This window comes from Melanotaenia boesemani, chromosome 14 (assembly GCF_017639745.1).
Source record: "Melanotaenia boesemani isolate fMelBoe1 chromosome 14, fMelBoe1.pri, whole genome shotgun sequence".
Classification (NCBI taxonomy): domain Eukaryota; kingdom Metazoa; phylum Chordata; class Actinopteri; order Atheriniformes; family Melanotaeniidae; genus Melanotaenia; species Melanotaenia boesemani.
In genome coordinates this window covers 20869815-20894955 of record NC_055695.1, presented here as the reverse complement: position 1 = coordinate 20894955, position 25141 = coordinate 20869815, and the positions used below count along the sequence as shown (strand labels likewise).

General features: G+C 38.7%; 2 protein-coding genes across 5 annotated transcripts; one reads left to right on the top strand and one right to left on the bottom strand.

Moving 5' to 3' along the window:
- Positions 1-1103: 1103 nt before the first annotated feature.
- Positions 1104-16083, top strand: LOC121653125. Of its 4 annotated transcripts, XM_042006375.1 has the most exons (17): positions 1104-1131; positions 1513-1659; positions 2701-2810; positions 2973-3054; positions 3626-3839; positions 4786-4861; positions 5172-5422; positions 5557-5619; positions 7940-8013; positions 8095-8234; positions 8534-8731; positions 9394-9480; positions 11080-11336; positions 11564-11692; positions 12080-12220; positions 12365-12482; positions 15528-16083. In XM_042006375.1, the coding sequence occupies exons 2-17, from the start codon at positions 1616-1618 to the stop codon at positions 15743-15745; spliced, it is 2202 nt and encodes a 733-aa protein (XP_041862309.1). In that variant the 5' UTR covers positions 1104-1131; positions 1513-1615; the 3' UTR covers positions 15746-16083. The 4 variants fall into 4 exon arrangements, with proteins under 4 accessions (XP_041862309.1, XP_041862310.1, XP_041862308.1 ...); XM_042006376.1 differs by lacking the exon at positions 1104-1131 and having other exon boundaries at positions 1160-1659; positions 2989-3054; XM_042006374.1 differs by lacking the exon at positions 1104-1131 and having other exon boundaries at positions 1160-1659.
- LOC121653126 lies at positions 16076-25141 on the bottom strand. Its single transcript, XM_042006379.1, has 10 exons — positions 25114-25141; positions 24586-24732; positions 23360-23515; positions 22440-22752; positions 21983-22181; positions 21787-21832; positions 21280-21371; positions 20468-20578; positions 19392-19668; positions 16076-17177 (listed from the first exon to the last, which is right to left on the bottom strand). Exons 2-10 carry the CDS (start codon positions 24598-24600, stop codon positions 16983-16985), a joined length of 1404 nt encoding a protein of 467 aa, XP_041862313.1. The 5' UTR covers positions 24601-24732; positions 25114-25141; the 3' UTR covers positions 16076-16982.

Genomic DNA, 25141 nt, shown 5'->3' with positions numbered 1-25141 from the left:
ACACCGGGGGTTTTGCTTGCTTGGTCTGGGGGTTGCTGCCGCATTGATTATCCTTGTCTGGTTGGCTGGGGCCCTATGCTGCAGCCTAATGGCTGTGATATGGGCCCCGATCAGGGTGGCTGCAACGGTGGCCGCTGTAGGACATAGGTGGACTGGCTCCTGGTGTGGATGGATCCCCATAATAATAATGTTGTTTCCTCACAGCAGCATCAAGCCAGATATTTATTACTTTTGATATTTTATATCTGCTTTCAGCTTGGAGACAGAAGTTAGAGAGTCATGTTTGTACAGAATAGGGGTGTGTGGTGTGACTGTGTGTGTGTGCGACTGTGTGTTTTAAATTTTTATGTAATTCTGTTTTGATGTGTAAAGGCATGTTTTGTTTTAACATGCATGAATTAAATTATGCTTCAATTTCATAATCATGTAATGCACTTTGTGTTGCCTGTGGCATGAAAAAGGCTTTATAAATAAAGTTTGATTTGATTTGATTTGAGAACTTCCTGGTAGATGGCTGCATTGACCATGGACCTAAGAAAACACAGTGGACCAACACCAGCAGATGACATGGCACCCCAAGCCATCACTGACTGTGGAAACTTTACACTCAACCTCAAGCAACTTGGATTCTGTGCCTCTCCTCTCTTCCATCAGACTCTGGGACCTTGATTTCCAAAGAACATGCAAAATTCTCTTTCATAAAAGAATAGCACTTTGGACCACTCAGCAGCAGTCCAGTCCGTTTTGTCTTTAGCCCAGGGGAGACGGTTCTGACACTGTCTCTTGTTCAAGAGTGGCTTGACACAAGGAATGCGGCAGCTAAAACCCATGTCTTGCATGTGTCTGTGTGTGGTGGTTCCTGAAGCACTGAAACCAGTTGCAGTCCACTCTTTGTGAATCTCCCCCACATTTTTGAATGGGTTTCATTTCACAATCCTCTCTAGGGTATGGTTATCCCTATTGCTTGTACACTTTTTTCTACCACATCTTTTTCTTCCTTTAGCCTCTCCATTAATGTGCTTGGACACAGAGCTCTGTGAACAGCCAGCCTCTTTAGCAATGACCTTTTGTGTCTTGCCCTCTTTGTGCAAGGTGTCAATAGTTATGGGATCAGGATCATGCCAGAGACAGGTTGTGTGTACAAAAAAATTTTGCATGTAAAAATGCTGTTTTGAAGTTGTATAAAACAAGTTGTGCTTGTGGAAAAAATCTGAACCTGCAGAATCATTTTGTGGTTGTGCAAGAAACCTTTGTCTGCAAAAATATAATTTGCAAACATGTAGATCAGTTTTGCACTTGTGTTTTTTTCCTATGTGTGTGTGTGTAACTTAAATTTGTACCCATAAAAGTTCCGCCATACAAAATCTCAGGACGAGTGCGGCACCCAGTGTTCGTGTGCGACACTGCACCTACAAGCTCGCAAAGCAAAAACCTACAAGCACAAAACGAAAAACCTACAAGCACAAAACCTTTTTACAGATTAGATATAAGTCAAATTTGTGCCACTAACAGCCAATCGGAATACTGCTTACTGGCGAGCCTAGTCGCCAATGACTGGTGACGACGACGCCTTTTTGGAGAAGACGAAGAAGAAGGAAGATTCTGCTGCTAGCCAATGCTGCTAGCAGAGACCAGGCAAAGAGGATGGCTGAAGCCCAAGTAAGTGAAAGCTGAGTATGTTCATACATAATAAAGAATGTGATGTATACTACAGAGTTTAAGCCTTGGTGTTTGAGATTGTTCTTTTCCACGACTTTTACCTTACGTTAAGGTTAGAGTTACCCATCAAATTTCGTTTTCTGCGAGTTGGTTCCTAGTAACGGTCCCGTCATGTTCAATCCAGAATCGTGTTTATATTCGGTTCTGAATCAACCCGCGGTCCTCCACACCACTGTTTAGTGAGTAATTTACAATAAATTGGAGGCTTGGGGTTCTGCTAAGCAACCATCAGAACGTTTAACGAAGCGGCAAGAATTTCTTCGGTACCTGCCGAGAGTACCGCGCTGAAGTTTGCTTCTGATTCGTAGTTTTGGAACCGTCATGTTCAAGGGCAATTCCACGTAATCTTTGCTAAGCTAGACTACATTAAACTTGGTCCCGATCACAAACTTCAGTCCTTAGACTCATTAAATATGGACTAAAATGCTCTGCACAGCATTTTCATTAGTTAAAACACAGTTTCCGGTTTATAACTTTTATTTATTTTTATTTATTAATTTTTACTTTAGGGGCAAATAGAATAAAGGTTTCACTAATAAGAAAGTGTTTAATAATTGTACACGCTATTTACAAAATGTTAGTCCAGATTTGAAGAGTCCACTCTGTAGTCTTAATCAGGACCTGGTTTGATGTAGTTTAGCTTAGCAAAGATTTCATAGTATTGCCCTTTGGCAATAAGCTAACTTCAATTTTGTACTCTCATGTAACTAGGTCAAGAAATATTATCGTGACAGGCTGTAACTGGAACTTACTATATGTTTTATTAAGTAACATTAGCTAACCATTTGGGACCATTAGCAAAATGCAACCTTGTCAAAGCATATTTTGATATACAAGAAAGGCACCCATTTTTCTTATTTATTTGTTCTCTTCTCACATTTCTGTTTTTTTCAACAAGAGGTAGGAAAGACAAACGACTCTCCTTATGAGGTCTTCATTACATTTGTGTGATAATTGCATTGCTGGTAACATGTCTTACAGGAACAGAACTCCATGCTGGAGACAGCAGTTAGAAGTTTTATCCAGGTACTGTCTAATGCACAGGCAACGGGAACCCCAGTGCAGACAGGTGCACACGGAGGAACGCGAAGGTATATGCATTTTTTTGATTGTTCATAAAATTCTTGCAATCTGCATTTACATAGACACATAGAGGTAAGCTACTTCTGCAGTGATAGCTAACTTGAATTTTATCATTCCGTCTTGGAGGCAACACTTAAGTCTTTTAACAGTTTAAAATTCTTGGTAAACAAGCACTTTATATTCCAGCAACCAACCACTAAACCAGCAACAAGCGTCACAGGCAGGCTCAAATGTCCATCGTGAAATGCAGAGGTAAGGAATGTGAATGAACATTTGCACACCACTAATGTTGTTATAGACTCTGAACACTGTCGATGGGTATTTTTTTACCTGTACCAGGAGGTAATGTTTTAACCAGGGTTTATTTGTCTGTCTGTTTGTTTGTTTGTTAATTATTTAGCGACATTAGTCTAAAATGTATTGACAGATCTTGATAAAATTTTCGGGACATGTTGGAAATGCCACAAGGAACAAATTATTGCATTTTGGAGATGATCCATGGATGCAATGTTGGATCATAATAAAAAAGCTTGGCCGAAGTCTGCGCTCTGCAAGTACTTTTATAGTTTACTTAAGATTTAATAGGCATTTTGTTTGAATTTTACACAAATTGGTTGATTCCTTTAACTGATTGATTTTGGCAAAATGTATTACAATACATTTTTATGTAGTAATGTGTTCTGAAGTCTATTGTAGTAAAGTGCAATATTGAGCAAGATTCCAGGTAGGGTTGGCTTGACCAACAGCCTGAGGTTATAGGATTTTTATTTATTTTTAAAATTGTAAAACTAATCCAATCTCAATGTCTTTATTTTTGTTACAGATCATTTCCAGGGTTTTTCCAGAGGAGGAGTGTACTGAGAGGGAAGAGACCCTCTCCAAGTGACAGAGTAAATTCCTATGGCAAAAGGATAGACTTAAATTTCTGTTTGCTGCCCGAGAACACAACAAAATCACCCCAAGATGAAGTGGAATTATTGCAAGCTGGTCTCGGCAGGCGCTCTCTCACTATTTCTGAGAATGCAGATCATGATGAGGTAAAACTATATCGATTTTGGAGAAAATCTTTATGAAGAGATAACATGGTACATAATGATTGGATTTTTCACAGAATGTTTTGGGATCAGTTTTGATGACCATGAAAAGTGATAAAGTAGTATAGTTGTTATCGATGATAATGTATTGAGTAAGAATTGTTAACATTTATGTAGGGATGCTCCGATCATACTTTTAGCCACCGATACCGATCACCCTTGAGTGCCGATCACTACCGATCACCGATACCGATCACATTGCTGTGATTTTTTATTTAAAATTTAATTTTTAATTATATTCAGTTATAGTGAGGTGTTAAACTCGGCATCGAAACAGGACTGATGTCTGAGCTTCCCCTTACAGGGGATGAGAAACTTTTAAGGAGACTTTTTATGTAGGAGCACACAGTCTGATGGAGGACTGTCTTTAAAATATTTTCGTTTAGGCATCACATAGCAGGGCTGTAAGTGCGTGCAGTCAGTAAAACCCGGGGTCCTCCACCACTGGAAACGAGTGTTTATCTAGCCAGAATTTTTTTTTGTGATTTGCTCGTCCTTCTGACTGTCGGGCTCATACGGACAACAGATAATACCTGTTGGCTGCGTTAGCTGCGCTCTGGCTGCTTCGGGCGTCGTCTTCTCATTCTGTACAGTAAGACTTTAAAACTCAACCGCAGCTGTTAGTTCTTTAAATGTCCTATTAGATTCAGAGTTTTGAAGGATTTTGACAAAACACCCTGATCGGCGATCACCGATCACGTACTTTTTTACGGAAATCGGCCGATCATGATCGGTGGCTGATCGATCGGAACACCACTACATTTATGGCATAACAAAGTAAAATGTGATGAATTTGATGTTCACAAAAATTGCCACAACCTTTTAACATTTTTGCTTTCAAAAACCTTTGCACCTATTAATCCAGTGTCATGTCATATCTCATATGTAGATAAGCAGAGTCCTCACAGAGGTCTATCCCAAAATGATGAACTTAAGCGGCGGTTGGCTCCTTTATAAGGCGGCAGGTATGATTTTATAATCGTAATAAAAATGAAATGCATATGCATATGTCTTTAAAAGAATAACAGGAAGAACTCACCTGTCATGTTGAGAGAATGGTTGTTAACACACCTCTTTCTTTCATCAATTTTTTTTTTGTGTTGGCATTAAAATGATTTAGGATATTGTTAATAAATGCTCATTAACATGCAGTGAACATAACTTGTCATCAACAAAGTATAATTTCATGTATTGTAATCAGATCCAAAATTAAAAATTTGGGTATATGATTATTTTTTATTGAATGAAGATGTAATTATTTCTTTTATAACATAGGTGGCAGTGGGCGGAGGAAACTTACAGTGTTGCCACAAGGTTCTGAAGGCTACACTGCAAAGATCCTTAAAGCCAACACTTCAAATGGAAAGCACATGCTGTACATAATACCTCTACAGGAGAAGCTTGATGTCACACCACTTCCGCATGATGCAAAGGAATTCAGTACGATGCCCAAATCATGCTGCATGAAGTGTGGCACAACAATGCCCATTCAACTGCTAGTTGGACATATTAATGAATGTGTTAATGTAAGTATTTCATTTGTTAATATTCAAGCACTTATTTTCAAGAAAGATTCTGTGCACAGTTAAAGAAAGAGCTGTCATTATAAACCATCGAGTAGTCATTGAAATATTCGCTGGTAAATCTTTTTTGTTGCCAGGAAGCACTGTCAGAAGACGTGGAAGATGTGGTTGAAATCGATGCTGCCACTGAAGATGATAAGGTTTGTGGTTAACATTGAAAACTATGTATGTTCATGCTGTCTGCCGATTGTGTTCAGTTTTATTAATCCCCAAGTGAAACACTCCAAACAGTTGAGACAGATCCAAAAATGAAGAGGGAGACCGGGACCGCATATGCAATGTCTTGCAAAAAGAGTTTTCATATGCGTTGTCTATTGTTTTATATGGAATGCTGCAAGATGTTCAATTCATTTCAGTGTGCCACTCTGAACTCTGCTGGTAAAATTAGCTTAATGACCACTGAGAAACAAATTACCTCAGTCAGTAGCAATTTGTGTAGCACAAGTTTTGGAGTTATGATGAAATGGCTATAAAAAAATACTTTACTGTTTGTTTGTTTTTTTTTCTCAGCTCTGATTTTGGTAAAGAGCTGTATAAATCATGGTAATATGGTCTTAATTTGTCAATATAACATGAGCCCCTTCAGGTCAAATCAAGAAACCTCCACTTTCCCAAAATCATAATGCTCGAGAGCCCTATAGTACGTACTTCTGCCATTTAATTTGTGTATTTCTTCAAATGTAAACACAAAATGACAAAGATTCCGAAATATTTGTCATTGTGTGTTTTATATTTGATGCTGTCCACAGACACTGATAACTATAACATCTGTTGGGGGCAGGACCTCTGCTTTTCTTAGCTGAACTACAGTTGTCAGTGATATACGTGTTTGAAATGAACATGGTCCCTCAATGTCTTATAACATATCAGGGCTATCTAATCATTACTTTAAATATATTGCTTACATATGGCTCCTTGAACGTAAAATACAGTTATATGCAGAAATACTCTATGTTGAATATGTATTTTAAGGTAAAAAAGGGGAAATGCACCTTTTGGGGACTAGCACATTATCAATTATGGACTGATGAAATCCTTTTGATGTGCTACTTCCTGAATCATTTGTCGTCCTCTTTTTTGGTCTTTGGCAGTGTTGGGAAACTTCATTTTCTACATGAACTAGTTCAAAGTTCAGTTCATTCATTTTAAAATAAACTTGTTCAGTTCATATTTCAATTTTTTTGAACTAAGTTCATAGTTCCCCCGCGACCCAATTGGATTAAGCGGTTCAGAAAATGGATGGATGGATGGAAGTTCATAGTTCCAAAATTCTATATAAAAAATGTTGCTACAAGCTATTACCCTCAGAATCCTGTCTTTTTCCAATCCTTGCTTCTCGTACAGTTCACACTGTAGCAGCTGCAGCTTTCATCCCTACAGTCTATTCTCAAACAACATGAAGAGAAACTTGATGATATTTTAATGAGGAATTATTATACAATCTGAGGTAGGAACCACGAGGGAAACAAAGGATATACTTCAAACTGTATTTTTTTATGCATTTATCTTTTAATGGAAGTCGCATCACATTTTGTGAAGCAAGTATTTATCTTACTTCTTTGGCTAAAAAAAGAGAGAAATGTTATGTTATATAACTTTACTAAAGTTGATATAAGTAGCTGCAACATTCAGCCTAAATAAGTAAGAAGCTAAATAACCTTTTCCTCACTGGATCATCACTGATCTTATAAAGAAATTCGTTTAGGATACTGTATGTATTCAAAATTGAGAAAGAGGCGCAGTAGTGCTGCTGCCTTCACTGATTTCATCCTGCTTCGCAGTTTGAATTAAATTGAATGGAATGAAACATGCAGGTGCGAATCAGGTGTGTTTTCTCTATATCAACCATCTCCCTCATTAACATTGTGTTATAGTCTGGATGTTGCCTGATAGGCTCAATTTAAATCTACTAGTATCTTTAACAAAACTGTTTAGTCCAAGTGTCACCAGGTCCGTGGGCGTCGTGCCGCTGCAGTGCTGCCCGCGTCTGGGATCATGTCAGACGCTGCGGCCGCTTTATCTGACATCATCCCGGTGCTCCCGGTCTAAGTTTACAACACTGCGGGTTGGAACAAAACCACGGCGCAGCTGAAATGCGGTGCAGATCCGGGGTAGAATAAACATAAAGAAAACAAGAAAAGAATGACCATAGAGCAGCGTTCACAGACACCAGAATGAGTGCGTTCACATCAACGTTCATCAGGCAGAAATACCGCACGTTCAGTTCACGTTCACCCAAAATATGAACGAGTTCATGAACGATCGTTCAATTAACTCGTTCAGGCACAACACTGGTCTTTGGTGCATGTTCAGCACCATTACACAAGACGAAATCCTTGAATTATTCTGAAGACGACCAAATCTTAATTATTTCATGTTCTTGCTTCCTTGTCACATTTCTGTACTACTTGTGCTGGAAATTATTTTTCTAACGTCTAAAAGGTATTGTTTGATTTACAGAGTACCTGCCCAATTTGTGGTGTTGAGTTTCCTGCCATTGTCTTACCCCGTCATGCCAGTTCATGTGGTGAGAGGTAATGAAACATGGCAAAAGTTTGTGCAAGTGTTTTGCATATTTGGGTTGTCTTAATTGCATGTTTATCTTTTGCTTCAAGTGCACCTACTGATCAGGCAGGTACAAGTGGTTTTTCCCCATCTCCATCTACCTCTTCGTGGGCAGCTCCTGACCAGACGGGTCCAAGTAGCTTGTCTCTGTCTCCATCTACCTCTTCACGGGCACCTCCTGATCAGACATGTAAGTACAGTACTACCCCCAATATTTCAACCCATCATATCATCAGATGATTTTAGCATCTGTGTTTCAACCCAACATACAATTTCTGGACAGAGATTGTGGTACTAAATTATGTCATAATCACTTTCTTGGTTGATTTCACATTCAGATGAGTTGGTATTTTAATGCTATAAATGTGTAATATTAAAGTCTGTGCAGTATTTCCAGATACACAAAAAAAGATTGCACCTTGTTTTCATAGTTGAAGTAATTATAAAATACCCTCACCCTAGAACTTTTTTCTCTGAAATGTTCATTAGCATGGAAAAACATCCTTTGTCCAAAAGAAACAGCAGTCCTCTACAGGAGACAGCTGTTAAGTGAGAAGGAAACAGAGCCTCCAATTCGAGCCAGCATAGACATCAGAGGGGACCAAATATCCCAAAGTCGGGAGATTCTCATGTTTTACAAAACCCCTGATGTTGACTGGGCTTGCGCCCTACATTGTACTCTACAAGGTAATTACCCAGTGCCCTAACTGATGCACCATTACAAGATGCAATTGTGAAGTTTGTCCATTAAGTCTTTGTATGAGAGACATGGAAAAGGTATAGCACAAAAAAATAATTAAATCACTTCTTCAATGTCAGTGCTTCATTAGATGGAAAGTTTAAGAGCTAGACTGCATGATGGCTAATGGCTCAACGACATTGACAGTTACCATGCTCACTGTCATCAGTAGTCCTCAAAACCTGTACTGCAACTGAAGCAGTTGACCTGTTTCAATGCCACACGTTTCTTTTAATTTGCAAACCTGAGTATTGTTTACGCAATTCCCATCAAGTTGACAAATGGGATAAACACCTTGATTTGTTTCCAGGTCCAAAACTGTTTGACTCTTGAGCATACTGCTGTGGCACCCTGGTAGTGAAAGGGAAAGTGAGATTTGTGAGATTTGAGCTGGATGTGTTGTGTGTAATCAGAGGCAGCAGGTGAAGCAGGCATGGGGCCTTTGAGGGATGCCAATGCCATATACTTTGTCAGTGTGTCACATGGGCATTGTGCCCTTGAAATAATTTTACTTTCATGTTGTGTGCATGTTTTTTTTTTTTTACTATGTAAAGTGGATCATTTCATACTATGGTGCATGAATAATTTGTGTTGTCACTTTCACGCACAGGTGACCCAGCTGTTGGAGTCGGAGTGAAACGACACTTCCTTAGTTTGGCTATGTCAAAGCTCCAAAATGGCTTCAATGTGAACACTGGTAAGTAATTTTTTTACATATCTTTCTTTTCTTTTCATTTTTTGTAAAATGAGTGTGTGGATGTTAACCGATCCTACAACCTCAGTAAGAATTATACTTGTGTATTTTTATTGTTTATTTTTTAGATATGACATGACTTATCAGGTCTTCACAGGACTCCTCCATCTGCTTCTAAAGATGCCTCTTTCCCTTCATCCTCTTTTTTTATAAACTGGAACTATTCAAAGCCTACACTGAAATCATGTCAGTTCTTATCTTCTCATTCTTAAAGGCTAATTATTAGCCGCGATGCTAACCTTTGCCGTGTCTTACAGCTGCAGTCACGCCGTCTTTCTCCCGTCACTTCTGGCTCCATTTTGGACCCAGTGCAGGTCTTGGCCGGCTCGGTGTGGGTCTATGCCGCTCCTTAACAGCTGTGGGTGTGCTTGTTGTGGTTCTGGGTCTGCTCAGTGTGGGTCTTGCAGGTTGGAGCTGTACCGTGTTGACAGGGTACTGGGAGAAGCAGGTTTGCAGCTGCAGGGATCCAAGTTACAGTTCTGAGTCCAGTTTTAACCTATGAGGTCTGTTGCCCTCATATACAGTCTATTCCTCAGCACCATCTGAACTGGCTCATGATTCTGCCACACACACCAGTTCAAACATAGCTGTTCTGGAGCATCTTCCATGTTTTCCACCGCTTCTAAGGTGCATGTAGATCTGTCAGTAGGTGCAGCAACCCAGGTTTTTCTTCTGAGCTTCTGGGCTTGATCGCTTAATGGCATGCAACCATTTCCTTCTTTTTTTTCAGGATTGTTTTTTGAGGGAATTCGAAATAACTTTTTACCAGGGCCTTCAACTATCTGTACAATCGATCACACAACACGGGTGACCCATATTCTCTACTCGATCGCATTGTGAAATAACCCAGCTCCAGCTAATAGACGCATCTTTTTGCTACCCAATCCTGAAATACAGTGCTCCGAAAGATAAACACTGACATCATGAAACGATTCGCCTAATAGAACAGCATTTATACTGATCTACCTAAAAAAACCTCAGAACTCTGCTGCTCATGTTCTCACTAAGACCGAAAGAGTGGACCACATCTTTCCAATTCTGAGGTTTTTACACTGGCTGCCTGTCTGTCAGAGGATAGACTTTGCAGTGCTATTTCTGTTCTATAAAGCTCTCTGTGGTTTGGACCTCCAGACTCATTATGAAGCCACCAGACAACTCAGGTTATCTAGATCTGGTCATTTATAATTTCCCAGCGTCAAAGCCACACCTACAGAAGCTGCGTTCAGCTTCTGTGCTCCACATATCTAGAACAGACTCCCAGAAAGTCTCGGATCAGCTGAAACACTGTTTATTTATATCCATGTTAAAGACCCATCTGTTCTCAAATTTGTTTTTATTAAGTAGTTCACATCTGCACATTTTCTTTGAATGTTAATTTTATTTTTGTTTTTATTTATTTTATTTTTTTTAAATCATACATTTCATTCACTGTAATACTTTTGATCTTTTATGTAAATCACTTTGAATTGTCTAGTACATGAATCATGCTGATCAAATAAACTTGTCTTCACATTGTATCGTTTGTTTTACCCAATTCCATAGATCTGACCAACGTCACAATGCTGTTCGAGGGAGAGCAGAATCATCTTCTGCCAGCCACTTCAGAGACTCTAATTGAGTCAGATCTTTTCGTTGTGGCAGGCAGAATGATAGGCCATGCTTTTCTACATGGGGGCCCTCCATTCTATGGCCTCAGCGAGGCTATAGTTCACATGCTCATCTATCCTGGAGACATTGACACAGCAACTGTTACCATTGCTGATGTAGCTGATTATGACATAAGAGATACAATTGCAATGGTAAGACAAAATTTTGTGTATTTTTACATTACAGTTTTAACTAGCGTAATAACTGAATTCTAAGTATCAGCAATTCAGTAAACTGGACTTCCAACCACCAGTGTTGTCTTTATTCTGTTAAACTGGATGCTTTATTGTGAAGCATTAAGTTGTCACACTCATGAAGATTTGATCTAAGAATGAGATCAAAATGAACTTTTTCCCCCTTTGTTTTGGTGGCTATTTAGGTTGATGGAGAAATGGATCTAACTGAGGAACAAACATCAGACATAAACACCCTCGCCATGTCCTGGGACCTACCTCCAGTTTGCACAGTCAATCGGCGCTGGCTGTACCAAAAGCTCCTGAAACATGCGGTGAGATAGACATACTTCTACAGACAATTGCAATGTCGCATGTACCCATGTTATTTATAACAGTTCATAACTTCTTGATAAATCTGTATATAATTGAAATGAAACATTTCACTTAAGAATATGATATTTCGTTTGTTAGAATTGTAGAGTTTGATGAAATCATAAGGAATGTAATGGGGGGCAAACTTGCAGGAATGCCAGAGCTGCTCTCGGCATTTTGGTTCGGTCTTCCTGTCTTCCTCCTCCATTAATCCCTAGTTGTGTTCAGTGAAACTGTGAAATAACACTAGGGCTGCACGGTTCTGGTAAAAAATGTGTAACACGATTCTTTGGTCATGAATGAGATCACGATTCTTTGGCACAAATTTTTTTTTTCAATGTTTATAGGTAATTGTGCGGCGTTATCGTCAAATAAAACAAATGCGCAAAGGCCTGAAGCAAACGAAGGTCCTGACCTTGCTTCAGGAAAAGCCAGAGACTTCGACCATTGTCTTCCCTCGATCAGAGGAGGCAATTCCAGATCCTCAGGTAAACACTGTCATCAGGATGAAATGTTAATCATTATGCATGTGCCTTAATGCAGGATACCAGTACGTCTGTCTTTCTTCAAAGAGCTTTTTTACATGTGTTCCATTGTAAAATCGGACCTACCCTATAATTTGCGATTCTTAGGCAATCTTGAGTCTCATTGTCTGGCCGGGGGAAGCTAGTGAAGATAGTGATGACGAGGCAGGAGGAACCAGGATGAAGGAACTGACCTGTGGGTTCCTTAGGAGGTTCATTGAGACAGGTAATGTGACATGCTCAAACACAAACGTGCCCCCCCACACACACACAAAAAATTTTAAATACTTCTATGCTTAAAATGATAGGCAGTGGAAAAATGTTTACAAAATCTCCCACATGCTTTTATTGCAATTTGTATTTGCAACAACTTTCATTGTTTCCTAGGCTATACTGCATGTAAACTAAAATAAGTGGTGTCATTGAGGGTCGAGGATAACCCTAAAACTATTTCTGGAGTGGTAACATGTATTGGTGGTGTGTTACTCTGGGAATCATCACAGAAATTACTTTACAAAAATATTTTTTTTGACTAAAGTTTGGTGGATAAAAGGAGTTCATTTTTATCAATCAATAAATCAGCTTGATTTATTAAGCTGTTTACACCACACAATGTCACCAAAGTGCTTTCCATATATTCAACATTATAAAAATGGAATAAAAAGAATGAAATGAACATTGTTCAAATACATACAAAATATATCACTGCATTACTGTTTTAAAAGCCACTCTGAATATGTTTTGATCCTGGCTTTAAAGATGTAATGACATACATCACTGTTTAAACTAAAAAAAAATGGAAATTTGATGTCATAATCCCTTTTTAAAAAGGCCAAAGTCAGTAAAACTGTGCATTTCAGGAGGAAATTTGTTCCAGATTCTGGACCCAGTGACTGAGAATGCCCCATCACCACAATAGTTGTACCTGGCTCTAGGGACTTCAAGCATGAGCTGGTTTGCTGAAGTAACCATGCCAGTCCTCGGTGTTGGCAGATTCATACGTGTTGTAGCTCTGTTAACGGCAAAATGATATTGCGATGCTTAGGTCTCGCCAACACCGGCCGATTATTATGTCTGTACAGAACACAGAAATGCAGGATCAGGCGTGGTGAGCTCAGTCGGTACACACTGTAAGAGTTATGACAAAACTAAATGATGGGGATAGCAACTCGGTATCACATTGGTTTACAAGCAACCAGGTGCTAGAGACTAGAAATATCCCCAAATGAAGACCACCTCTGGAACACGACTTACCTAAGATAAATACATCCCAGTACTGACCAAACGCAGCCGATGATGCAATTACATCAGTACCAGGGAGGAAACGCCCAAGAACTGCCGCCCCTTCACCATGCAGTACAGGTCAGTATGGTAGCAAGTGGAATGAGGATGGACTGATAGAGCACAGCATGAAGAGTAATAGAGTACGGTCCCCACGGTCATCCCTCAGCTTGAATGGAGATGCTCTGCCAGCGGTGCAATCTATCCGCCGCGTTCATGGTAGAGTTGTTCCGATACCGATACCGGTATCGGAAATGCCTCCGATACCACCCCAAATTCTGGTATCGGCGAGTACTGGAGTTCAGGTAGCAAATTGATACCACATAATTTATGAAAATAAGTATATTTACTGATTAGCTCTATTAGCTCTGACACAGTTCTTCTTTATTGTTTTTAAAACAGTTGCACTGTGCAGCCGTCTGCAGCCTAGTGTTTTAGACGGTTAGACAAGGTTAGATAAAGAGCTAATAGTAATGACGTCAGCGGTGTGGCTGTATTTCACACTGAATTCTCCCACCAGCAAGACTGCATTTAAAGATAAAAGGCTTCAGTTTGCTGTATTCATTTATGATTTACAAAGAGTTTAACCTGAGCCAGGCCTTATCTCAATGCTAATCATATCGCAGCCATGCAGGTGTACTATGACATTTGTTTTATAATATAGTGGTATCGGTACTTGGCATCGGCCGATACCAATAACACAAGTATCGGAATCGGTATCGGGAGGAAAAAATGGTATCGGAACATCTCTAGTTCATGGACAGTCTGCTTATCTCTTGCATTCATGGTAGGGCTATTTGTTTAGTTTAGTCTGGTTGAATGTAAAACTACAGATAACACATCAAGTCCCTGACCTCAGGGACATCTTGTTCTTCTTTATATTCAGCATCCAACCGCTAACTTTATCCTTTAGCTCCTGCTGACCAGCTTGAATCTTGAACTGTCTAAACTGCGACTTGCAGTTGATCCAGAGGTTTTGCCAACAACTTTTAATAATGGCACCCTCCCGGCAACCGCCTCAGGCCTTGACTTGACTATATACATGTACATATACAGGTTTTTGTGGGTGTGTGCGCATTCGTGTACTACAGCTTTATCAACAACTAAGAACTCGTTTACTACCAAGGTACATGTGGCAAACGGTTCTACCTCACCATCCCCAGATATCAATAAATGGCAATTATTTTCTTGTGCATAAAGGGTTATTCATGCTGTTGTAAAGACTTTTGATGGCCCAGCATCACAAATGAGCATTTTTTCACAGCATCCTTTGTCATTGTATTCTTACACTGCATGAGTACCAACTCCCTATAATGGAATTTAACTTGAAGAAAAAGGAAAGATGGAAACCTTATAGAACCATCTTAGGGATGTACAAACATGCAATGATGGGTGTGTGTCCAAATAAGATAATACACAAAGAGACAGGGTAACAAAATTATAATGAAAATGTAATGGCATTATGTTATTTAAAGAATTGCAGTTAATCCTTCAAGTGTTTGGAAAAAGTTTTGACTCCTGTAGGACGTGTCATCCAGTTACCAGGTGGTAGGTCGGGGGCAGTGGGCCTTCCTTCAGGGACACAAACCAACCAGACACACAATTAGCCTGCTTGTTCAGTTATACAGAATACTTGTATCTTCAGTAATTTTAAAAAATAAACTATTTTCTGATTGCAACACTACATTTGCATAGTACCATTTGACCACTCCAGAAGTAATTTGTAATCCTTTACCCTGAAAACAGGTAAATATTTTCTTTTACATGCAGTATTGACTGAGATCAGATATATGGTGGCACTAATTTGAATAATACTGTAAACTGTGTGGGGCATCATTTTAGACTTAACACGGTCTATTATTTCAAACTGGCAGCGCTGATTAGAAGTATATTTCTTGGTAGGAGAGAACTCCTCCCTCCTAATAGACTTTATTGTAATGGGCCACTTTTTCCAGTACCAACCTTTTTCTTTGCTTCTCTGCAAATACAGCCTCCCCATCTGATCTAAAACAACTTATGAGGTTCTGGCTGGGCTGGGAGATCCCATCTGGGAAAATGACTGTTCAAGTGGTGGACAGGCAGCATCTGCTGTCGTCCACTTGCTTCGCCACTCTGAGCGTCCCAGGACACTTCAAGGAATATGAAGACTTTGCCAACTATGTGAGGAGAGTCATCGCAACCACAGACACAGGCTTTGGCCTAATTTGAGATTGAGAAGTATGTTGTTAAATACTGAAATACAATACACTGTTAGGACCAGTTGGATGTGTTGCCACTTTGTTGTTGCCAGTTGTGAGGAGAGAAGGGGTGGAAGTGAGGAGAGATCAAGGTAAAGAGAATGAGTTCAAGTGATTTTTCACAATGTTAGTGTTTGCATGAGTTGATGTGTTTAGGGCATTACCTACAGTTGTAGGATTTAATCAAAGCCTAACTATTTTTAAAGAGATTGCGGCTTTTTCTCAAATTCTACAGTCAGCATGTAGGCTGTTCTATCATTTCCTCTAAGACTTGGAAATAAAGACTTTGATTCAACCAAAGTATCAGTGTAGGTTCTTTATTGATATAACAAATATAACACTTAAGCTATGGGCTTAATGTCAAGACACTACTTGTTGTAAAACGTCTCCTTCGGGAACCAGCTCTCTAAACTGTAGGAGTCTCGGGGAGATGGCAAAGGACAGACCATGTATAACTGCAGTCTTAGTTACTCCACTTTTGCTTATAATTTGCATGAATGCACTAATAACTAAGAACTGCAAGTATTAAGTGTGCAGAGACAGACATGTATCAATCACATTGGCTCTTCTCACAGTCATTTTATTTACAGGGCATTTGTAAATTTGCAGTTTGCCACCAGCAAGCATTCCTTAATGCGAGGGCTTGCACATCTCTTTGGTGGTAGAGCCAAACACCCATGTAACAAAGCAACAAAAATTAAATAAATTTTTAAGCGAGACTTTTTAGATCAAGTGAAAATTCCACAAAATAAGTCTTCTGAGCTAATAATCATAGGACAGACTGGTTATGCTTAATATTGCCACAGTATTTTCTTTTATACTTTTGAAATATATTGTATTTTTCTGAAATGCTTTGTGGTACATAAATCAAAAATGGGACCTAAGGGTTTAGTTGTTTATGGTGTTTCATTGCATCATGATTAAGGTTTAGAAAACCCTTTCATGAAAAAAATAGTAAACTGCAAAGAAATGTTTTTAAGTCTAAACTACAATTTCTGTAGTTAACAATACTAACATAACTTTTTCTGAACAGGGCATAAAAGGGTTACTAAGAACATTGTGTAAATGTCATTGTTTGTGGTAGGTTTAACAGGAAAACAAGTAATGAAGAATCACAAGGAAAAAAGAAGTTGCAAATGATCTGTTTGACAAGAGAAAGTGGAAATTAATTGCCAAGGAGAACATCTTCCAGATTTTTTTCCTACACTTTAGGCGTCTTCCAGCAGGGTCACAACATACTGAAGAACATTGCAATAGATGTCTGCACCAAATGTTTCTGAGAAAGTATTTGGATGAAACCGCTCAGTCAGATCTTGAAGCTGTTCCCTGCTCAGTGGAGACCGGTACTCAGGCAGCTGCAGTCCATCCTCACATGTAATATCTGTGTCAGGGAAACCGAAGTCCTGAAAGACAACACAGAAATGAGGTATTGACCCAAAGGGAAATTAAAGCATGCCTATTTTTTATTAAGGCAAAATATTTTACAATATTTAAGAAAATGCAGGTGAAATCCCCTAGAAGAAAGTGTAAAACAGTTGAGTGATTTCATTGCGTACTCAAACACTATTTAGTTCAAGAATGAAAATAAGTGCATTTGTCAGAATTCAGATGTAATAGGGTTGTTAATACTCCAAAAAGTACTGATAATTAATACGTGGTACTGGATACAGTGCTAATTTTCCATGGTACTGATATTACAGTGCGCGTGCCTACAGAACCCGTCTTGCACGGTAGTCAAAGAGCCTCACCGCGACACGGTTTGATGTGCTAGCACAAGCATTATCAAATAAATCCATTCTCAGAAACTAATCAATGGTAGCATTTAGTATCTATATTTAAATGCCGTGTCTGCTGGTTCACAAAAAGGACCTGCTGCTTTTGAGAGACACTCCAGCAGACAGCCCCTCCCCCTGTAGAACGTGAATATGGACCCATTAGGGCAAAAGTACAATATTTCACTTTTTGGTACCACTAAAGGAGGCAAAATTTAAGACTCTTCTTCTAAAGGAACCTGAGATCATTAAACATCTGCACTAAAATGTTGTATCGACTAGAAGTCTCTTGTGATTGAACATTAAAGACACTGTTATTGGACAGCTGCTTGTATAAAGAAATTTGCCGGCAAGGCCACAAAAGGTACAGACAGGGGTATAAATAAAAATTTTGGAATACTTAAAAGCATCTAGCTATTAAGAAAACCAAGATAATTTATTTCACAAATTAAAGCAAGAAAATACATACATTAAATTATGTTTAGTCTATTTATAAAAGAATAATCATATGACTAAGGAGCCATATCAGTGGTCTGATAAGGGATGTACTTCATATGATCATAACCATGACAAAGCTACCACTTAGGATGGGTTATCATACCAAAATATCTTGTATGGGCATGGACCTTTTCAAAAACTGTTACTATATTTTGCCACCTTTAGTGGTGCCAAAATCTGGTCTGGCCCATGGACTACATTCTTTACAGGAGTAGCTAGCAAGTGGTGCCGCAAACATACCTTTAAAAAGTCAACTGTTTATGTTGGGACAGTTATGCCTCATTGTGCAGACATGATGACATTTCCAGCATTTTGTTCTGAGTTAACAGTGTTGCTCCTTTTAAAAAGGTAGAGCTACAGGAGCAGTACGTCACTGACGTCAGCTGGTCTGACAGCGCAGATGTGATTTATAACAGGCCGTGGGAGCATACTGTAGGTTAGCTGTGAGTAACTTGGTGTTAATAAAAGCTTCATCAGTAAACAGCACCCAGCTGTTCAATATTCATCAGAGTCCAGTGTCAGCTTCACCTCAGCTGGGTAAAGAGTGAGGTGAACCTTTCCTCAGCTAATGCGCTCCTTAATACATTCTACAATTTCCCTTAAGAGATGAAGATAAAGTTAAATCTCCATAATATCCCTTATAATTGTTATCACAAAAATGTTAATTTCCCAAATATTTCAGAACATGTACTCATAAAGTTGTAAATAGACAAAGTAGAAAAGCACTTGGAGACTGCGATGCTTATTGATTGTCATCCAACATTGCAGTCATGGATCATCACCAAAATTGTATTACTTGTTCCTTGTGGTATACCCAAAAATTACGAAAAATTTAATCAAGATACATCCATAACTTCTGGAGATATGTTGCTAAAAAAAAAAACAGACAAACCCTGGGTAAAGTAAAACCTCCTTGGCAGAGGTAAATATTGAATGTTTTGGACTTCAGACCATTTTGCTTGAGGCAAAACTTAAACTATACAGTCTTGCTCTGAGAAAGAGATGAGCAATAGTTTTGCTTTGTGTACTATTGCAGCAGATTTTAAATTTACTGAGCAACTTGTTGCTATATTATTTTCTTTAAACTGATGTGAAAGAAGAAATTCTTTACTCTTCTCTGAGATTTTCCCCTCTCTGATATATTGAGAACTGTGTCCAGTATCCAGTGTTTTCTTTGGTATCGGATATTGTGACAAAACTAGTAAGTAACAGAAGCATTTTGCTCCCTCACATAAAATGTCATCAACTGCAGGAATTCAATAATCATCATGAACCCTGCTACATGTTTCAAGGTAGGAGTCTGTAATGTAAATCGAGGTATGTTGCCACCCAGTAAAAATTCCATACCTCAGGATTGTCTGGCTGGTGAACAGGGGCCTGGCTCATTCCCATTTCCCATAGCTGATCAGGAGTACGATTACCTTCAGTCCGAAGCGAATGACTGTTCCAACTATTTTGGAAAGTGTCCAGATCATTCTGGATTCGAGGAAGAAAGACGTACTGGGCACAGAAAACATGGATCAAGTCAGCTGGATCGAGAAAGCCATCCTCCTCCAAGCTATGGAGAACGTCATAATAGATAGTGCTGACAGCATTCCAGACATCACGCCACAGTCTTTCAATCCTGAAAACAATTTAAAAAAAATCTAATTATCCTGGCTGAACAACTTTTGTCAGTGGTACAAGTATCTGAAATTGACAATATTCTGTAATATTATGTAACATTTCACTGTCATTTAATAATTTCTTAATAATTCTCTCCTATTATGTTGTGGGTCAAATTTACCTTTTTTAATTTAAAATATCTGAAAAATATTAAGCTCTTCAAATTGCATAAGACTTGGTGTGTATAGAAAAAGATTTCTATACACACCAAGTCTGATGCACAATTGTGAATCCGAAAGTCGCAGGTGAAAAGAACAAACATGAACAACCTTCTGTGAGGAAATGCTGCTACTTCAGCAGCAATCTCTTTCTTGCTCTAAAACAAGAGCACTGTGACACAAAGACTATGACATGCTCAGCCATGATGATACAATAGTATAAACAAATTTTCACTTTTTTTCAACATTACATAACTGTAACCGGTGCATGTGGATAGGTGGCAAGCGAACACCTGTTAGGGCGCATCAACAATCACCACGACAGTTTCTGATTGGTCAATATTATATTTGTCGGATTCAAATATTAAGAAAATCGACCTCAGTTAAAAAAAATCAACAACACAAAATCGAGAGAACTTCGTCACTGATATGAATGTTATCATTGACCTGACAGTGAGTCCATTAAATACACTGCCTTCAAAACTTTCAGATGAAATATTCGGACTACATGTGAAAAAGCCTCATGGGTGAACCAGTCTGGAAATTGATGTTTGCCTCCCTAACTTAGGAGGTTGAATAATATGTAGTAACTGTTCTTACCTTTGGTTGTGTACACTTTTGCCAGAGATGAAGCTCCCCCGGTCACAGCCACGAAGCGCAAACATGTGCCTAGCAATGAGCACGTTCTCCACACCCATGTCTCCCCTGACCCTTGGTGTGAAAAGATGAAAATTAATATATATAGTAGACTGTTTTAAATTGAAGCAGTAGTTAAACTACATCATGCAGTGAGCACACTTTTCCCAGTATATTTCATGGATAACTGCCCTGATAGGTAAAGACCTTAACAAGTGACTTCAAGTGCAGGTTACAGGTTAGACTTTTGACAAAAAGAAAATTAAATGTCAAAATGATCATATTTCAAAATTTTGTGTAGGATTTCATGTTTTTCAACAGTCATGACGACATAAATTTACCTCTAAAAGGGACATTTCTTATTAGTGTCTCTAATTTATTTATTTTTTTATTTAAAAGTCCCGTCATTTGATGTGACATCAAAAAACTTTGTAAGAAGTAATTTCTGCCCGAAACGTACAGGTGTGCTGGCGTGAAGAGTCCATGCTCCTGTCTATAGTGCATATATGATTTCTGCAGAATGTAGACACCATGCTTCAAAACCTCGATGCTGTGTTAGGACTAGTATGTATCTACCTTCCTGCAGCACACGCTCTCTTTGGCTATGGCCATGGTCAGATCACCAGGTGGGGCTCTAACTTGCAATCTGCTCTTTAAAGATCACTGGGCTATACAAATAATAAGTATGAGAGGAATGGGATAGGGACAAGAGCATAGATCACTTATGTTTTGTATACGTCAATGTATTGACCAGAATGCACATCATGTCATGTTACCTAGATGGAGAACCATATCGGTCAACTGCTTCAAGAAAAAAATCGAGCGCAGTTGTTGCCTTGTTGTTGTTGGCGACTCGTAGATAAAGGACCTATGAAAAAATTTAAATGAATGAAAAGTAAGAAAATTAAAAGGATTGAAATAATATTTATAAACACCACAATGGTCTAGTGAAATTATTTCACGTCTCTTCTAATCTACATGTAGAACAATTCCATTATACTGGAAGGGTGTGAGGACACACAAAACTATTTATTAGGTGCAGTCACTCAGGACACAAAATCATGTTACAAATAAACTTATACATGTCATGTGAAAACAAAACTTGATTCCATCAGTGTTTTTTTCTGGTTAGCCAATCAACAATGTAAAAAAGGTACAGCTATGCTGCAGTATCACCACTACAGTTACGTTGTCCCTGTACTTTTTCACTCTGTTGTACGGTTTAGCATTTTTAGGTTAGGGTTTTACTGTTGTTTGTGCTGGGTATTTATCGGGCAACTTACTTTTCTTGAGTAGCCATCGACACCCCCAAAGATTACAATGCCGTATCTATGGAATAAAAAAAGATTACTTTTTAGAAGAGTATAGAAGAGACTTTATTGATCCCTTTGGAGGGGCCCTCAGGGAAATTCAGGTACCAGCAGCTGTACAGCACGGATGCCACTGCATTTTAAGGCGCGTGGGTGTGTTTGGTCTAACCTGATCAATTTGTGGTTTGTATCGATGTGCAGGAGAGCAAGTGGAGATGGGACACTGTAGCTCCTTCTCACAACACACCCAAGTCTTGACATCCTAGAAAGGATTCCTACACTGTCAACTCTGTGCATCGCATCCCAAACCCTGCTCCACTGCAGCCTGTAGCCTAATGCCTTCAGATACCCCTTTACCATCCTGTGACCTAATAGGAGATGAGGGGAACAAAAAAGATATTAGATACTTCCCAGAAGCTTGAAGTTTAATGTCACATTAAATTAAGTTAGTGTATCAAACCAAACTATGCAAGGAGAAGAGATAAAATGCAAAATAAAATAAAACTAAACTGTACATTCAAAACAGGGGAACCATGTCTTGACAAAGCACAACTCAGGGTCAGGTATGTGTGGCTTTTCCTCCCTGCAATAGTAAAGATGTAACCTACTTTTGTTGAGCAACTAACCCAAATTTGGTGAGGTCTGTTTGATCTGAATGATTAAACGGTCAAGTTCATCATCAGATATGTTGCTGTATCTGTCCCTTATGGACAGACCCCATTCCTGCATCCTGCGGAACAGTGTCCTCACTGAAATGCACGTCAATTTGGAAATGCATGTAACAGACAGGTCCATTTCCAGGAGATCCTCTATGTGCCCACGGGCAATGACAATTGGATGTCCCCTTCGGCTTGTATCTCTCTCCACCGCAACAGTTGTCCCTCTGTTGTCAATTTCTTCTTGAAGCAGCATGAGAAGCCCATGTAGACCTTCAAGTACCTAAAAAGAATACATTTTGTAACTGCATTTAATAGGTTTCCACCTGCCATAACGGCTTTTAATGTTAGTTATATATATATATATATATATATATGTATATATATATATATATATATATATATATATATATATATATATATATATATATATATATATATATATATATATATATATATATATATATAGAGAGAGAGAGAGAGAGAGAGAGAGTATATGTTATATTATGTCAATGAGACCTGTGTGCACAGTGACTACACATTTTCTGTAAGGATAATAAAAAGCCTAATCTTAAACCCATCCCAAGAAAACATGCAAAGTAAAACTAAATTTTCACAGTTTAACTACCACTTCACAGTGAATTGTACGCATATTATAGTTTAACTTTTAACTCATCACAATTTTACCATGATCTTGGAACAATGAACACTTGTTCATAGAACATTATATGAACATCTTAGTTGAACTGTAAGGTTTATCAAACCCCTATGGACTGTATGACCATTTGACAATGAATTGGAATATTTCATCACAAGCTTGACACTGTATTTTCTCCTGGGATATTTTTTAAACAACCTGTTTCAAAAGGGCAAATATAATTTTAAGGTACCTGTTCAGGAAATTGCAAGTGATTTGATAAGGATGCAATCAGCAACATGTCACTCCTGCAGATAAACTCGATGTAGTCGATGTCTATGGGCTGGCGATGCAAGGCTTGCTCCAACCTGAGCCGGAGCCGGTTCAGAACATCATTTCCCACAATTACCTGACAAAAAAGAAAAAAAAACATCAAATACATCATAATAATGAGCACAATACAATTGTGCACACAAGGTAAAACTCAAGACCAACAACAGTGGACACAGCTTTATCTGATGACTTACTGGGCCCGTTGCTTTGCTATTTGTGTGATTTTTAATCTTAAAAAGCACAGCTCATTTTACTTTAATGTTATTGCTCATTGCACGTAATTCTCTTTAATACCATTGTCTTTTATACCATACCCTAAAGCCTCCTGTGGAAAAGTGTTGCAAATTAGCATGTGTTTTAAACCACTGAAACAACACATCTGTTTTGTTTAATGTCATTTGAGTTGTTTAAATCAAATACACAATAAATAATAGAACGAACACTGTACAAAAATGTGACGACAATGATAATAGATAGCAACTGGTTATGAATAGGACTGCACAAACTTCGATCCCTCACGAAATGAAAATTAAAGGTTTCTTGGTCAAGTTTCTTGGTAGGCTACATGTAAAACAGTGTTGACCAAATAGAGGTAAGGCTATTTGGCTGATCAACTTATTGCTTCGCTGCTGTTGCGTTAATTTCAACATGTGTTTATCATTAACCGTGACTTAATTCCTTATAAATTTTGAGCTGAGTAGATGAGAACAAAGATTGATGGAACATTAAAAGGAAGAAAGGGAATGCTCTCGCACATGATTTTGAGTGAAGGTCTCACATACGAATCAGAAGCTAACTTCAGCGCGGTACTCTCGGCAGGTACCGAAGAAATTCTTGCCGCTTCGTTAAACGTTCTGATGGTTGCTTAGCAGAACCCCAAGCCTCCAATTTATTGTAAATTACTCACTAAACAGTGGTGTGGAGGACCGCGGGTTGATTCAGAACCGAATATAAACACGATTCTGGATTGAACATGGCGGGACCGTTACTAGGAACCAACTCGCAGAAAACGAAATTTGATGGGTAACTCTAACCTTAACGTAAGGTAAAAGTCGTGGAAAAGAACAATCTCAAACACCAAGGCTTAAACTCTGTAGTATACATCACATTCTTTATTATGTATGAACATACTCAGCTTTCACTTACTTGGGCTTCAGCCATCCTCTTTGCCTGGTCTCTGCTAGCAGCATTGGCTAGCAGCAGAATCTTCCTTCTTCTTCGTCTTCTCCAAAAAGGCGTCGTCGTCACCAGTCATTGGCGACTAGGCTCGCCAGTAAGCAGTATTCCGATTGGCTGTTAGTGGCACAAATTTGACTTATATCTAATCTGTAAAAAGGTTTTGTGCTTGTAGGTTTTTCGTTTTGTGCTTGTAGGTTTTTGCTTTGCGAGCTTGTAGGTGCAGTGTCGCACACGAACACTGGGTGCCGCACTCGTCCTGAGATTTTGTATGGCGGAACTTTTATGGGTACAAATTTAAGTTACACACACACACATAGGAAAAAAACACAAGTGCAAAACTGATCTACATGTTTGCAAATTATATTTTTGCAGACAAAGGTTTCTTGCACAACCACAAAATGATTCTGCAGGTTCAGATTTTTTCCACAAGCACAACTTGTTTTATACAACTTCAAAACATCATTTTTACATGCAAAATTTTTTTGTACACACAACCTGTCTCTGGCATGATCCTGATCCCATA